General features: G+C 47.6%; 1 protein-coding gene across 3 annotated transcripts in view; it reads left to right on the top strand.

Annotated features, from left to right (window-relative positions):
- Positions 1-16,505, top strand: part of SLC24A4 (solute carrier family 24 member 4) — a 177,670-nt gene that overhangs the window by 102,296 nt on the left and 58,869 nt on the right. For all 3 annotated transcript variants that reach the window (XM_063643979.1, XM_055288363.2, XM_055288362.2), the window contains exons 3-4: positions 9,961-10,037; positions 15,387-15,461. In XM_063643979.1, coding sequence (XP_063500049.1) covers positions 9,961-10,037; positions 15,387-15,461 — 152 coding nt within the window. The remainder of the gene's footprint in view (positions 1-9,960; positions 10,038-15,386; positions 15,462-16,505) is intronic.

Here is a 16,505-nt window from a genome sequence, read left to right as displayed (position 1 = left end):
GGCCAAAAGTCTGATATCAAGGTATCAGCAGGATTGATTCCTCCTGGAGTCTCTGAGAAAATCTGTTCCAGGCCTCTCTCCTGGCTGCCAGCACTCCTTGGCTTGTAGACATACCACTCCAACCTCTGCCTTCGTCATCCCATGCCTTGTTCTCGGTATCTCTGTGTGTCTCCTCCTCTTCTTCTAAGACCACCAATCATTGGATTTGGGGTCCCCTGTAATGCAGTGCGACCACATTTCAACTTAACTACCTACCTCTGCAAAGACCTTATGTTAAAGACTGAATTGTGTCTCTCTAAGTTCGTGTGAAGTGATGGTATTTGGAGATAGTGCCTTTAGAGAGGTAATAAAGGTTAAATAGGGTCATAAGAGTAGGGCCCTAGTCAAATAGGACTGGAGTCTTAGTCCTTTTAGTGTTGCTATAAATTAACACCTGAGGCTGCATAATGTATGAAGAAAAAAGGTTTCTTTAGCTAATGATTCTGATGTCTGGGAAAGTTCAAGAGTGGGCATCTGAGTCTGGTGAGGACTTCAGGCTGTTCTCACTGATGGCAGAAGGTGAAGGGGAGCCAACCTGTGCAGAGATCACATGGTGAAAGAGGAAGCAAGAGACAGGGAGAGGAGAGATGCTCTGTTTAACAACCAGCTCTGGACGGGCATGGTGGCTGATGTTTATAATCCTAGCACTTCGGAAGGCCAAGGTGGGAGAGTTGCTTGAGGCCAGGAGTTCGAGACCAGCCTGGGCAACATAGTGAGACCCCATCTCTACCAAAAAAAAATACCAAAAATAAATATAAGCTGGATGTGGGTATGGCGGCACATGCTTGTAGTTCCAGTTACTCAGGAAGATTAGGCGGGAGGATCGTTTGAGCCCAGCAGGTCAAGGCTGCAGAGAGCTATGATTATGTCACTGCACTCCAGCCTGGGCGACAAAGCGAGACTCTGTCTCAAAACAAAAACAAAACCCAGCTCTTGCGGGAACTAGTAGAATGGGAAGTCACTCACCACTTGCGCCCAGGGCATTAATCTATTCATGAGGGACCTGCCCCCATGATCCAAACACCTCCCATTAGGCACTGCCTCCAACATTGGGGATCACATTTCAACATGAGATTCGGAGGGAACAAACATCAAACTATAGCAATTGATGTTCTTATAAGAGGAGGAAGAGACACCAGCAGTGTGTGTGCAGAGAAGAGGCCGTGTGAGGACACAGGGAGAAGGTGGCTATCTACAAGCTAGGAAGGGAATCTTCACCAGAAACCAACCCCGCAGGCACTTTGATCTTCCAGCCTCCAGAACTGGGAGAAAGTAAATTTCCATTGTTGATGACATCTAGGCCATGCTATTTTGTTATGACAGCCCCTGCTGACTAATACATCTTATTTCCAAATAAGGTCAATGCTAAGGATTCCGGTGGACATGAGTTATTGGAGGGACACTATTCAACTCACTACAGGGAGCCTATTTGTTTTTCTCTGGTTGGTCTTGAGTTGGAAGCAGGAGAAAACAGTAGAGAAGGTGGTTGTCACTGGCAAAACATGACCATTTTGGGCCAATTGCTGCAAAGGCTGTGGTCTGACATCCCAGGCTAGTTGCTTTGGAGCTGTGGGTCAGAGTCCTGTTGTCCTGTATGGACCAGCCATTGTCTGTTCATATTAATTCGGACTCTGGCAATTCTGTTGTTAACTAGCTGTGATGCTGAACAAAGCACTTGACCTCTCTGGACTTCAGGGTTCTCCTCTCTAAAGTGGGGGGTTACACCTCTATGCAGTGGCTCACACCTGTAATCCCAGCACCTTTGGGAGGCTGAGGCAGGCAGATCACTTGAACCCAGGAGTTCAAGACCAGCTTGGGAAACATAGTGATACCAGTCTCTACCAAAAAAATACAATAATTAGCTGGGTATGATAGTGCACACCTGTAGTCCCAGCTGCTTGGGAGGATGTGATGTGGGGGATCACCTGAGCCTGGGAGGTTGAGGCTGCAGTGAGCTGTGATTGCACCACTGCACTCCAGCCTGGGTGACAGAGCGAGACCCTGTTTCAATCAATCAATCAATCAATCAGTCAATAAAAATGGAGGGTTAAGTGACTCTCAGTGAGGTGGGACAGGATCTTCAGCATCAGGGCAGGGAGAGAGGTGGGGTTGGCAAGGATGAGGTCATAAGTGTGGGGCCCTAAATCAAACAGGATTTGTGTCTCAGTCTGTTTAGTGTTACTATAAAGGAATACCTGAGGCTGGGTAATAAATAAAGAAGGTTTATATGGCTCATGATTCTGATGTCTGGAAAAGTTCAGGAGTAGATATTTGCATCTGATGAGACCTCAGGCTGCTTCCTCTCATGGTGGAAGGTGAAGAGGAGCCAGCGTGTGTGGAGATCACATGGTGAGAGAGGAAGCAAGAGAGACAGGGAGAGAAGTACCAGGCGCTTTTGAAAACCACCTGAGGAAACATTGCCCTGTGACATTAACAAGTCCACTTCCCTTCCTGGGTGGAGAACAGCTGAACCACATAGTACCTGGGCCCTTGTCCAGCTGTAGAAATTCTATAGTGGTTCCTCCTGGAAAGAGCATTCCTGTTGCTGAGTCTTCCAGGCATATTTTCTTTTTCACGGCACTGAATCTCTTTTGGAATGTACTGAAAGAAAGATAGGATTTTAAACTCCTTCTCATGCTAGTTAAGTCAGTGACTTAATCTAATTATTTTTACTCCTGTTTGGGACACGAGGGTGATGGTAGAAAATCCTAGATGTTCCAACTGTTGCCCATGAAAGGCATAAAATTCTTAGCAAAGTTATTTTAAACTGTACAATTGGGGGGGAAATCACAATTTTTTTCTTTTGGTTTCTGGCACTGGGATGGTTTCTAAAACATATACCTTATATAAGTTGAAACAATAAAAACTTGAGGCTATTTAAATTACTTCCCAGCCTTCCAGTCTGGTTTTCATCGTTTCAGAATAAACGTCAAGGCTTAGAAGGTGGGGTTATTTTGTAACAAGGGTAGAAAGCAAAGAGAGAGTGGCATGTTTTGAGGCAGTTTTTTTTTCCTTTAAAAAAATTCAATTCACAGTTTACATTCCCTAAAGAGAATTGACTAATTGAAAGGCTTAAGAAAAATGAGCAGCTCACAGAAAGCACATCTCTGTCAAAAATGTTCTGCCTGGTAAGACTTGGTGTGCAGCATCCAAGAAGCAGTTTGGGAAGACAGGGGCTGAGGAGGCAGGGCCAGAGCACTGTCTCCTGGGGAGCCATCTGGGCAGAGGTCACACTGGGGGCTCCTGAGTTTGTGTCAGAAGGGAGGGGCCCGAAGTACATTCACTCCATAAGCATTTCATGAACACCTACTTCGTGCCAGGTTTGTGCCAGGACCTGGCAGCACAGGCATGACCGGTGTGGCCGAAGTAGAGTGGGCACGATGGGGAAGGTGGCATGAGTGAGGCCGGAAGGGTTGGCAGGGCCAGACCGTGCAGGGCCTTGAAGGCCAAAATGCAGTCTTTGGCATTTATCCTAAATGCTTGTTGAAAAGCTTTTCTGGCTGCCCTGTGGAAAACAGGAAGGAGCAGATTGAGGGAGGACCTGGGGACACCAGTTAGGGGGCAGTGCAGTGGTCCAGCAAGAGAGGATGGGGGCAGAGGGACTCAAGAGCAGATCAGGAGTAGGGTTGCCAGGGCTTGTGCAGGATTGGCTGAAAAGGAGGTGGGTGTATCAGTGAGTGTTCCCTGCAGGAAATAGAAGCCATGTTTAATATTTTCAACAGAAAGGAATTTAATTCAGGGAATGAGATGCTTACAAAATTACAGGGAAGGCTGAAGGAGCAGTGCTACGGTCTGCATGTTTGTATGTCCCCAGCATTACGTGGAAGCCTAATTTCCAAGGTGATGTATTAGGAGACAGGGCCTTTGGAGGTGACTGGTTCATAGGGGTGGAGTCTTCTTGGTTGGGCTTGGTGCCCTTATAAAAGCGACCCCAGAGAGCTACCTGCTCCCTTCCACTATGTGAGGATGCAGAGATAAGGCACCATGTACGAACCAGGACACTGGCCCTCACCAGACGCCGAATCTGCTACTGCCTTTGTCTTGGACCCCCCGGTCTCCAGAACTGTGAGAAATAAATTTCTGTTGTTTTTAAGCTACCCCAGTTTATAATATTTTGTTATAGCAGCCTGAATGAACTGAGACAACTGGGAAACGGAATGATCAAGTGTTCAGTAACATCCTGTGCAGGAATAAGGAAGGGGACGTGATTGCCAGGAGAGCCTCTTGACACTTAGGTCTCTGTAACCTTGGTTGCCAGTGGAAATGGCAGCAGGAAGAACACACTGCCTCTTTTCTGCCCTCTGAGTCCCCTAGGTTGGCAGAACCTACTTCACATTGCAGAACCCTAGCTGCAAGGGAGCCAGGCTCCTCAGAACGGGAAGTAGGACTGGGCTGTATGATCCTGCAGTGCACAGCCTGTGCATCCATACCTAGGGTCCCTGAAGGGAAGGTTCATGGAAGGAAATAGAAAAGGACATTGAGTGCCTATTGGCCTGTCTACCTGTCACAACATATGAAGAAGGAGGTGTGGTATCAAGGACAATGTCAGGATTTGTTTTATGCAGACCCGGATGGATGGGAGGCCATGCACTGAGGGCAAGTTGAAGGTGCTTATAGGATGGCCGAGGAGTGATGTTCAATTGTCTGCTGGGCATGTTAGGTCTTGAGCTCAGGGAAGATTGAAATTTGGGAGCTGGGTGTGGAGATTAAAAAGTCAAAGCCAGGGAATGGTCACATGGGCAGAAGAGGGCCCAGGGTGAAGCCCCAAGACCACCAGCATTTAGTTCAGAGTCCCTCAGGGGAAGGGGACCCTCTAGAGGAGACTGAGGTGAGTGAGGAGAGGGGAGGCCAAAGAAGCTAAGCAAGAATGTTTCCAAAAGGTGGGATCACCCAACGGTATGGATGAATCTTAAACCATTTTGTTAAGTGAAACAAGCCAGACTAAGAAGGCTACATATTACATGATTCCATTGATATGGTGCTCTGGAAAAGGCAAACTATGGGGAAAGGAAATGTCAGTGGTATGGTGCACCAGATAGGGACGTGTTTCCACTGACAGTCGAGGTTATAGAGACCTAAGTGTCGAGAGGCTGTCCTGGCAATCGTGCCCGCTTTCTTATTTCTGCACAAGATGTTATTGGATTTGGTTATTCCATTTCCCATGTGTCTCAGTCCATTCAGGCTCCTATAACAAAATATGGTAAACTGGGGAGCTTAAACAATCAGGAGTGGGGGTGCAGGGAGGGGTGATTACAAAAAGGCAGCACAAGGGAATTTTAGGGGTGATGGAACTATTCTGTCTGATGTATGGTGGTAGATACACAACTGTAGGCATTTCTCAAAACCCATTGAACTTCAAACCACAAAGAATAAGTTTTAGTGTATGTGAGATCGATAAATAGATTGATCTGCTCATTTATATACACATACGTTCATTCATATACAAATAGGAAGCGGTCACTTGTATTAAATGTTTCAAGATCAAGGAATGTAAGTGACAGGTTTTCTCTGGATGCATTTAATAATGGCCTAGACCTCTGTATGGGTGAATTCTGGGCTGCAGGCAGAATTGACCTACAAAATCCAATGTATGTTTCAGAGCATGGCCTCTTGGCATGGCCCTTAGAGCTGACAAGAACAGAGGGCCTGCTCCTGGGATGGAGGAGACCTTAGTCCTGAGATGTGCATCTGTTGGGGGTAAAATGCTCCAATAAAGAGAGCCTGGTATTAGTTGGGCTCCCAAGCTGGGTTCTCCTCTTATCTGTGCCAGACTGTGTTGGTGTGACTGCAGGTGACTTTAGTCTCTCAGAGCCTCCGCTTCCTCTCGATAAAATGAGAATAATGAGTTTCTCAGAATTGACTGGGAACAGGCTTCAAGGCTTGATGTGGGCACCACCCTCTCCTGGGGCTGGCTGCACGTTCCCCAACAACTCTCCCAGGTCAGTGACCCCTAACTTATTCTACTCCACACCATCGCAATAAGCTTCTCACTGTCTCTCGGTCATTTGTTTACTTGTCCTACAGACCAGGCACGTCCGTGACGCTCTGTGCCTAATCCAGTACCTGGCACATAGTAAACGCTCAAGAAACATGCATCGATTTACATTCTTTCTGGATCAGGGGTTTTCCCACCTCAATAACCTTCCACCTTCTGAGTAACTTTGCCTTTCCCCGAAAGTCAAGCCACCCTCTGAGAGGAAGAGCTGCCATGTCTGAGGGCGCTCAGGGTCCGTCCGGGTCTCATCCAGCCATTCCTAGACAGTCCAGTGGCTACCAAGTGAGTGCTCTGTACATGCTGTTGAATAAATCCATCCATTTTGAGAAGCAGGAGCAATGTTGGTGAAAGTTTGGATCCCGGAACAGGCAGCACTAATTCAGAGCATCACCCGTGGAGCTTTTTGTGTGTAAAGAAAACAGCTTAGGTGTGCCTGGAGGCCTCCGAATGGCGGATTGTAGGGTGCTGAGGGCACTGGAGGTGCTTCTGTCCCCAAGGATTTTGGAGTTTCCCATCCAATGTTCAGGAAGGCAACTGGCAGGAAGGACCTCCTCCAGCTTCCCTGGGCCCTGCTGACAGTCGAGGATGGGTGCACGGGAGGGAGGCAGATGCCTGGGGTGTGAGGACACCTGGGTGTGTCCAGGACCAAGAGTGATGGAAGCCACTTCTGGGCACCGAGGTCCAAAGGGGAGTGGGGAGCATCTGCCTTCCCTCTTGTCCCCTCTCTCCCTTCACCCCATGTCCCCAGGGCAGGGGGGTGCTGGGATCATCCCTGGTTCCTTGAGCCCAGCTCCACCTGCAGATACATCTCTCCCTTCCCTCCTCCCTCCACCTTCAGATTTCTGCAGCTTAAAGGCTTAGGCATGACCTCAAAAGCCATGTGTATGTTCCCTGCTGATCCCTCCCTCCTCCCTGGTGGGGATTTGAGCAGACAGAGCAGGCTCAGCCCCCTCAAACACGCGAGCGTTCCGCCCTTGAACGTGGCCCAGTGGCTCCTGATCCCAGGAAGCCCATGGGAGGAGAAGGCAGGCTTTCTCAGGAACCTGGGATTACACTGCTCCGGTCTTCAGATTCTCATGTAGCCCAAATCATCTCTTACTTTCTCATTCTCTTGCTCTTTCTTTCTTTCTCCAAGAAGCGTTTTTCTTCTCTTTAGCTTTCATACACCAAGGCTGTGTGTTCTGTAGAGTCGTGGGGACAGAATGGATGTCAAGGAATGAGTCTGTAAGTTAATGATGGTGAGTGACAGGCAGCCTGGGTGAGCTCAGTAGTATCATTTCTTATGGCCCAGGTTCTGCTGTGATCTCCATTCGTAGGTGAGGGAACAGCCCCCGAGGTGTTAGCCAACTTACCCAGGTCCCACAGGTCATCAGGAGCAGAGGCACTTCCTGAAACCTAAGTCCATCAGCTACTAGAGATAGTGCACGGAACAGCTGTGTGGGACATCTGCAGTTCCAAGTTGTTGCTGTCAGTGACAAGGGTGGGAAGCCACAGAGTCCTGGTCTATACCCACCCCCTTCACCATGCCAGTGTCTAGAGGATTTTAATCCTGAACTGTGGAGCAGACTGATCTCGGCTATCAGCAGCCAACTGGGGAAGGTGGGGTGGATATCGGCCTGCTCACAGCCTTTGATGTCCATGCCAGGGCATGCTGCACATAATAAGGATGACTGATTCATCACCATAGAAGCCATTTGTTCTCCTCCACAGCCCGCCCCCGCCCCAGCATGCACACAGGGGTGTAAAGCAAGGCATGAGGCTGAACAAGTAGAAGCAGCGGCAGATTGCCACTGAAGAGACAGAGGATCAGAGAGGTTTCATGATGTGACCGGGGTCACATGAGCTCATGCGTAGTCGAGCTAGGACTCCAGTCGACAGTGTGGCATGATTTCCACCTGGCCAGACCATCTCAGTGTTAGAGGTGGGGCTTAACCTTGGACGAGGAACACCAGGTCCCACTGTGAGTGCTGGTGTAGATGCCTGGGTGCTCTGAGCTGCTTGCTTCCCTCTCTGAGCCTCATCTGAAAACAGGAACGTTGATGGCTCTAGTGCCTGCCTTGTGGGTTCAAGATGTGCCAGGAAGATGTGGATGGGTACAGAGGATGGTGGGGCACAGGCAGCCGGGAACTCTGCCAGTGACCACCGTCTTTGCTGGCAAAATTAAGGCCATAGATGCCATTCATTCTCCTCCACAGCCCTCCAGGATACACTTGGATGTGCAGAGCAAGGTGTGAGGCTGAGTAGAAGTCTGTTCCTACCAAGGGAAAAGCCATTTAGAACCAACGTCCCCTCCCTGCTGAAGGTCAGGTGATATGTCCCCAGCAGCAGAAAGATGACATGACATTATTCTAATTTTCAAAACTTCTTATTTTTCAAAAAATTTTAAAGATGTTATTCTAATTCCCAGGATTGGATAAATCAATCAGCTCTCAAAACCCTGATTTGGAGAATCAGGAAATGTCTCGAATTTTCGTGGCAGAAATGTTTATTGATCTGCACTGAAATATCCCAGCATTTGCATTTCTCCTGGAAGTAAGATCTTGGCCTCAACAATGCCAAGTCTCTCCCTATGTAATTCTCCATCTCTGAGCTGACAAACCTTGAAGCCAATCCATGCCCTTGAACCGACAGCAGCAACTCTATTAAAGAAGTTTGATTACAAAAAAAGAGAGAGATGTGAGGGAAGCGGAATAATCTATTTTTCGTTAAATACTGCTTGTTTCAAAGTGGGAACATTTTCTGGGTGTCTGGGGAGCTGATGTTTTCTGTGGCTTGCCGAGAGAATCAGATCTGAAAAATCAGAAAAATTTCCATATAAGGGAGAAAGCATCATTTTCAGAGCTTAGGGCCAAATTATATTTGCAGAGAAGGGATTTCTGTCCTGGAAGTTTATTTAACAAGCATTTATCAAGCAACCACAATGAACTAGGTGTCATTCCACGTATTTAAGGGGTTTACAAGGGTAATAAAAGTATTCTAATAAGATGAGATGATACATATTGTTGTTTTTGTTAATATTTTAACCTTTGTTTGTTCAGTTGATTGCTAAGGTTGATTGAGAACCTACTGTGTAGCAGGCCTGGCCTAGGTACTGAGGGTGCAGTGGTGACCAGGGAAGTGTGGATCCCTGACTTCCAGAAGCTTCCAGTTTAGCTGGTGTGGTGAGGGTGGGTGGAGATCTGAGAGTGGCCTAAACAGGATCTGTGACAATGGAATTCATTCGTGTATACCTCCATTCATGAGCGTGCTTATCCACTGATGATTTTGAATGTGGCAGTGGCAGGTGAGAAGGGATTATTCCTCTATTACTGAGCAGATGAGTTTCTCAGAGCTGCCTGGGGATGCAGGAATGATACTCAAACCCCAAGCATTTGATTTAGATTGTTTCCACATCTTGGCTGTTATGAGCAATATGGCCATGAACATTGATGTGTAAGTTTTAGTGTGGACATATGCTTGCATTTCTCTTGGGTCTATACTTGCAAGTGGAATTGCTGGGTCATATGATGTATGCTTAATCTTTTGAGGAACTGCCAGACTGCCTCCCAGGGCTGTACCATTTTACATTTCCACCAGCAGTGTTTGAAATTCCAGTACCTCCATATCCTTGTCAACACTTACTACTATCTGTTCTGGGTTCTAGCCATCCTATTACGTGTGAAGTGTTTCATACTGTTTTTTAAAATGCAAGACATATCTAAAACATGATCACTCTAAGGGGCTGGAATATCTTTGCATAATCCAGTATCCAGCAACTATTTCCTGAGAGCTGGTCTGCCCCCGGACTGAGAAATGGCTGGCCTTCTCTCTGATCAGTCCAAAGCCAGATGGCTCTGCAGTTCCTTAGTGAACTCTCAGATGTCAAGTGAGGTTTGTTGGGAGGCCCATAGATAACTAACACTCTGCCATCTCTTCCTGTCTTCCAGCAATTCACGAGTTCCCCACAGACCTGTTCTCCAATAAGGAGCGACAGCATGGAGCCGTCCTGCTGCACATCCTTGGTGTAAGTCGTCCTCCCAGAGTGGTCACAAAACTTATGGCACATGAAGCCTCTCTGCACAGTGGGGCAGAGCCGTGGCGTGTCTGAGATCTTTTATTCTTGTAACACAGCCCGGTGAGGAGAGCAGAGACTGGGCACATTTTACCCACAAAGAAATGGTGTCTTACATGTGTTAGGTGACTTACCTGGTGTCACACAGCTAGTGGCCCCAGGACCAACACAGGAATGCAAGTCTTTCCTGTATCCCTTTTTCTGCTTTTGTAAAACAGGGATGATGGTACCTATTACAGAGTGTGAATATGAGTGAATATGGGTCAAGGGCATCAGTGTTGCATGGCACATGATAACTCCTACAAATGCTTGCTGTCCTGATTCCCATGACTACCCCTAAATTTTAATACCTTTATGTCACTACGTAGATGGTCCCCGAGTTAGGATGGTTCCACTTACTATTTTTCAGTGTTATGATGTTACAAAAGTGAGACACATTCAGTATCACTGTTCTGGAAGTATAAAGAAACTATACTGTGAATTTTGAAGTTTTATCTTTTTCTGGGCCAGTGATACTCTCTCCTCATGCTGGGCAGTAGCACCAATTGCAGCTCCCAGTAAGTCACGTGGGCATGAGCATAAACAAACAACCAATACTTTACAGGGTGCTGTGTTGCCAGATGAATTTGCCTAGCTGTAGGCTAATTAAGTATTCTGAAGCACGTTTAAGGTAGGCCAGGCTAAGCAATGATGTTCAGTAGGTTAACTGGGTTAAATGCATTTTCCACTTAAAGTATTTTATTTATTTATTTATCTATTTATTTTTGAGATGGAGTCTCGCTCTGTCGCCCAGGCTGGAGTACAGTGGCACGATCTTGGCTCACTGCAACCTCTGCCTCCTGGGTTCAAACGATTCTCCTGCCTCAGCCTCCCAAGTAGCTGGTATTACAGGCATGTGCTGCCACACCCGGTTAATTTTTGTATTTCTAGTAGAGACGGGGTTTAACCATGTTGGCCAGGCTGGTCTCGAACTCCTGATCTCAGGTGATCCACCTGCCTCGGCCTCCCAAAGTGCTGGGACTATAGGTGTGAGCCACCACCCCCGGCCCACTTAAAGTATTTTAAACTTAAAATGGGCTTATCAAGTTATAACCTCATTGTAAGTCTAGGAGCATCTGTAGTTTAAAACTTTGTTGTACTTCTCAAACTTCCCTCCCTATTCAGATGGACCTTGATGACAAATGGTGGAAGGGGGGTCAAGTAGTAATTCAAAAAGAAATAGGGGTTCAAACCTAAGTTACAAGTCACTCTCTGTGCTGGAATAGGCAAACTACAACCCTAGCCAAGTCTGGCTCAATGCCTATTTTTGTAAATAAAGTTTTGTTGGAACACAGACACTCCTATTCATTTCTATAGTATCTGTGGCTATTTTTGCACTTCAGAGGCAGAGCTGAGTCCATGCATCAGAGACTGCCTGGCCCACAAAGCCAAACATATTTATTATCTGCCCCTTTACAGAAAAGGTTTGCTGACTCTATTGTGTGGTGTGGAGAAACGTAATTGGTTAAGGTTTGCTTCTCTGCTTTGGATCAACCACAGCAAATTTTCCTCCTGATCAGCTTCCCTGACCATCCAGCACCATCTGCTTGTATATTTAAACCCAACCCAGTATCACTCTTTGCAAGAGATCATTAAGAAAGTGAAATCTGGAATTCCCACATAGGTAGTAACAACCAGAAAATAAAGAATGGGTGAAGTTTTAATTAACAGGGTAAGCCATTAATGAAAATGAAGACTAGAATGAGGGTTGTTGGCACATTTTGAACGACAGACCTGTTTATTATTTCTATAATAGAGTTATTATCTTTGTTGTTTCTCTGGCTTTACACTCCCTCACCTTTCACTAAGGGGCTGTGGGTGTGGCTAATTGGTCCCATAGTTCTGTGGTCCTGCCTCGTGAAAGTCTTGGCATAGCTGAAATAAAACCTCAGGTTTCTGCTGAACCTGAGTGACCGTGGGAATTTCACAGGAACCCTTTAGAGGAGGGGGGTTACAAGCTATGGCTGGAGAGCCAAATCCAGCTCACCAACTGTTTGTTTTTTTTTTTAATAAAGAAAAGAGGTTTAACTGACTCACAGTTCGGCATGGATGGGGATGGGGAGGCCTCAGGAAACTTACAATTATGGTGGAAGGGGAGGAGGCACATTTTACACGGTGGCAGGGAAGAGAGATCATGCAAGAGCAGGGAAAACTGCCTTATAAAACCATCAGATCTCGTGAGAATTCACTCACTATCACGAGAACAGCATGGGAAAATTACCCCTATACCACCAATGGTTTTTATAAATAAAGTTTTATTGGAGCACTGCCACACCCGTTCTATGGCTCGTTTTTGTTTCACAACAACAGAGTAGTTGTGGAAGTGACTATTTGGCCAGCAAAGCCTAAAATATTATCACCCCCATACCACCAACTGTTTTTATAAATAAAGTTTTATTGGAACACTGCCACACCCATTCTATGGCTCGTTTTTGTTTCACAACAGCAGAATAGTTGTGGAAGTGACTATTTGGCCAGCAAAGCCTAAAATACTACTATCTGACCCTTTACAGAAAAAATTTGCTGACCTCTCGTCTTTTCTTTTTTTGATTTGAATGGGTAGATGAATGCTGACCTCTTCTTTAGAGCACAGAAAGAACCTAGCTTAGGGGCCAGTTTTGCCTGCAGTGTTCCGTGACCCAAGAGATGGAAATCGGGGCGCCATCTTGGCTCATCTTCTCTCCTCATTGTTTTTCAGGGCTCAGAAGAGAGAGAGGCCTTTTGGCCTCTCGGGAGGTGATGTTGGTGGGGATTGCTGTGAGTGTGAATTCAAGTCAGAATCCTAAGCTTTGTATCAGGGTCTCCCCCACCTGCCTTCTCCCCTTTACCCACACCCCTGCTATTTGTTTCTTTTTACTCCTTTTCCCCAAAATGTTGACAATGAGTCAAATCCAGTAGATACCTGCCTCAGATGCCCTGGATGCAGCTAATATATCTTCTACTTTATTAATCCCAATGAATGAATGGTGAACTTGATGAGTATCACTGTTTTAGCTGAAGTAGCCCAGCCTTTCTCTTTTGCAACCAGGACATCCATAGCACTTTTTCTTTGAAGAAAGACATGGCTTCCCCCAGTGCTTAGAGCAAAACCCATCTCTTTTCTGTGGGTCCTGGTCCTTGCCTCTCCCTCCAACCTCACATTCTCCGTTTTCCACTCTCTCTATTTTACCTGTTGTTCCTCAAGTGCATCGAACACACTCCTACCTCAGGGCCTTTGCACTGCTGTTTCCTGGTAGATATTTTACTGGCCAATTTGCTTCTTTGTTCCCCACTAAGGTAAGTTATAGGAGAGGGTTTTCCTGGCTTCCTCACCACCGTATCTCTGATCCCCTCAGTAGTTCCTGGCACATAGGATGAGCTCAGTGAAGCCGTGCTGGCTGCTGAACGGAGGGATGGGCCAGAGAGAGGCTCCAGATATAAAACCATTTTAAAACTGCTGATCTGTTTTACTTCATCATGAGACAGATGCTGAAACCAAAACCTAGAAAAGTTTCTTATCCAAAGTCACATGGCAAGTCAGTTCCAGAACCAGCCTTAGAATCTGGGTCCTTTGCTCCATGAACCTCTGAATGTCAATGGCCTGTGAGTTTTAATGGTGCCAACATTATTAAGTAGCATCCCAGGAAATGCTGGATCTCAAGTTGCCGTTTGTTTTGGCAGTGGATGGGCAGTTCGTCACTTTAATGCCTTCCCTAAAAATAAAGGGAGCAAATCAGTATTGTTATTATTATGTTAAATTCTTAAAATGACGGTTCTGAGTGCTTTCCTTCTTGGCTATTAGGGTTAGATCTTGCCTGTTGAGGGCAGACTCTGGTGCTAGGAGAGAGAGCTGCTGCTTTAAGAAGAGATGCTTGAGAGAGTAGAAAAAAAAGTGTTTTTCCTGCTCTCAAATTTGCTCACCACATTCTGCTTCAACAAACACACAACAAAATGCGTGTGGGTTTTTTCCCCACATGCCAAGAATTCAGCAGACACCAGCTGGGTGTCCTCTAACTCAATTCAGTTCTGACACCGTACCTAGAGACAGCGGCAGCTCCCACCCACCAAGGGCTCAGTCCCACAAGACTGCTTCTTCTTTAGACGGCAGTTGCAAACCTCAAGTTGTTTTACCTGTGCTTCTGAACGACCTGCTATAAATCAGCGTTCCCATGACCCCCTCTTTGCGCTCAATTAATTTGCTAGAGCGGCTCACAGAATTCAGGGAAACACTTTGACTTCCATTTGCCAATTTATTATAAAGGATATTACCAAGGATACAGGGCCAGGTGCCTTGGCTCACTCCTGTAATCCCAGCACTTTGGGAGGCTGAGGTCAGAGGAGCACTTGAGTCCAGGAGTTCAAAACCAGCCTGGAAAACATAGTGAGACCCCCATCTCTACAAAAAATCATAATAATAATAAACAGAATTAGCTGGGTGTGGTGGTGTGCACCTGTAGTCCCAGCTACTTGGGAGGCTGAGGTGGAAGGATGATGAACCCACAAGGTAGAGGCCGCAATGATCCAAGATGGCACCACTGCACTCCAGCCTGGGTGGCAGTGAGACCCCGTCTCAAACAAAAAGGGATACAGATGAAGGGATGCGTAGGGCGAGGTATCGGGGGAAGGGGTGCTTCCATGCCCTCCCTAAGCATACGACCCTCAAGGAGCCTCCACATGTTCAGCTATCAGGGAAACTCCTTAAGCCCTATCCTTTAGGGTTTCTATGGAGGCTTCATTACATAGGCGTGACTGATTACATCATTGGCCACTGGTGATCAATTCAACCTCCAGCCCCTCTCTCCTCCCTGGAGGTTGGGGGCTGGGGCTTAAAGTCCCAACCCGCTCATCCTGCCTTGGTCTTTCTGGTGACCTGCCCCCATCCTGAAGCTACCTAGGTGCCCCCAGCCACCAGTCACCTCACTGACCTGCAGAAGACATTCCTATTATGCCCGAAGTTCCATAGGTTTCGGGAATTGCGTGCCAGAAACCAACGGCAGAGACCAAATATATGTTTCTTATTAGATCACAAGAGGAATGAGCCCCAGTGGCCTGAGTTTTCATCCCCTCTACTGCTCAGCATGTTATCGCCGCTCCGGGCCTCAGTTTCCCCATTTGCCAGTAAGGGGATTGAGGGAATGAAATCTATGGTGCTGGAGTTTTCCTGTGTGCCCCACTCCGTCCGCCTGGCCTCTGCCCTGGCAGCCCGGTTTGGGGCGCGGTGGGCCCTTCGCAGCTGCGGCAAGGACCCTCACCAGCCCTGCCTGTCTCCTCTCTCCTTTGCAGGCTCTGTATATGTTCTATGCCTTGGCCATAGTGTGCGATGACTTCTTTGTTCCGTCTCTAGAGAAGATCTGTGAGGTACGTGGAAGGGACTTGGGACACCTTGGTGAAGCCTTGAAGATATGTGGGACATAAATGCCAGGCCGAGAAGGCCAGGGATGGCGTGGGGAGCATGCTGGTGGTAAAGACTGTCACACCGAGCACTTAGTGTCTGCCCCATGGTGAAGCCTCGCCGGAAACCCTAAAATTAGCCTTGGTGGATGGCAGCCTATCCCAGAACTTGGCAGAAGAAAATGCTCCCGGTGTGAGATCACTACCGAGAACCACTGGGTCCACAGCAGGCTGTTGGCATGTGTGTCCAACCTGGCTAAGTACAAAGCCCAGGCAGGCCTGCCAGCTGCAGTGGAGCATTGCCTGTCACCAGCTGCGAGTGGCAGGTGACAGGTGGGCCCACCCCCACCCCGCCAGGGAGACGCCAAGCTGCAGCAGCAGGGAATTCCCCTGTCCTGACCTTTGCAGGCTGGTGTTTTCTCCCCACAATTATTTTGTTAGTTTTTTACTTTCTTTCCTTATTTCTCCTCATACACAAGATCCCAGTGTATCTCATTGCTCCATCTTACTCTTGCCTTCTAGTCAAGGAAGGAAATTGACTTCCATTTGCAGCACCTCCTGTGTGAGGAATGCCCAGGGCTTTGCCACCCTTCATCCCTGTGAAATCTCCCACGTGTTTGAGGCCATGTCTTCATGGTGACATTTGCAGCTGGGAAGGCGGGTTGTTCAGGGCAGGTGCTTCCCTGTGACTTTCCCCCTGCTGGGCCCAGCTTGGGGAGCTCAGTGTCCTTGCAGAGTTGGGACTGGCTGCTTTGGACCTGGGCCCGCCAAGCAGTGACCTGGCAAACGTGTGCAAAGGCCTCCCCTTACCCCACATCCACTCAGATGGAGCCATGTGCTTGCCTCCATCCAGACGCTTGTCAGTGAGGGAATGGAGCCAGGAGAGGAGGGTGAGGAACAGAGTCCGGAAATGCCCACTGGGATGATCGTGCGGGAGGGTCCACCCAGGGCCCCTGTGGAGTGTGCGCTGCAGCAATGGCGGTTATTAAAAGTGTTGTTGCTTCTGCCTTC

This window comes from Symphalangus syndactylus, chromosome 8 (assembly GCF_028878055.3).
Source record: "Symphalangus syndactylus isolate Jambi chromosome 8, NHGRI_mSymSyn1-v2.1_pri, whole genome shotgun sequence".
NCBI classification, from domain to species: domain Eukaryota; kingdom Metazoa; phylum Chordata; class Mammalia; order Primates; family Hylobatidae; genus Symphalangus; species Symphalangus syndactylus.
This window is presented reverse-complemented; position numbering and strand designations above follow the sequence as displayed.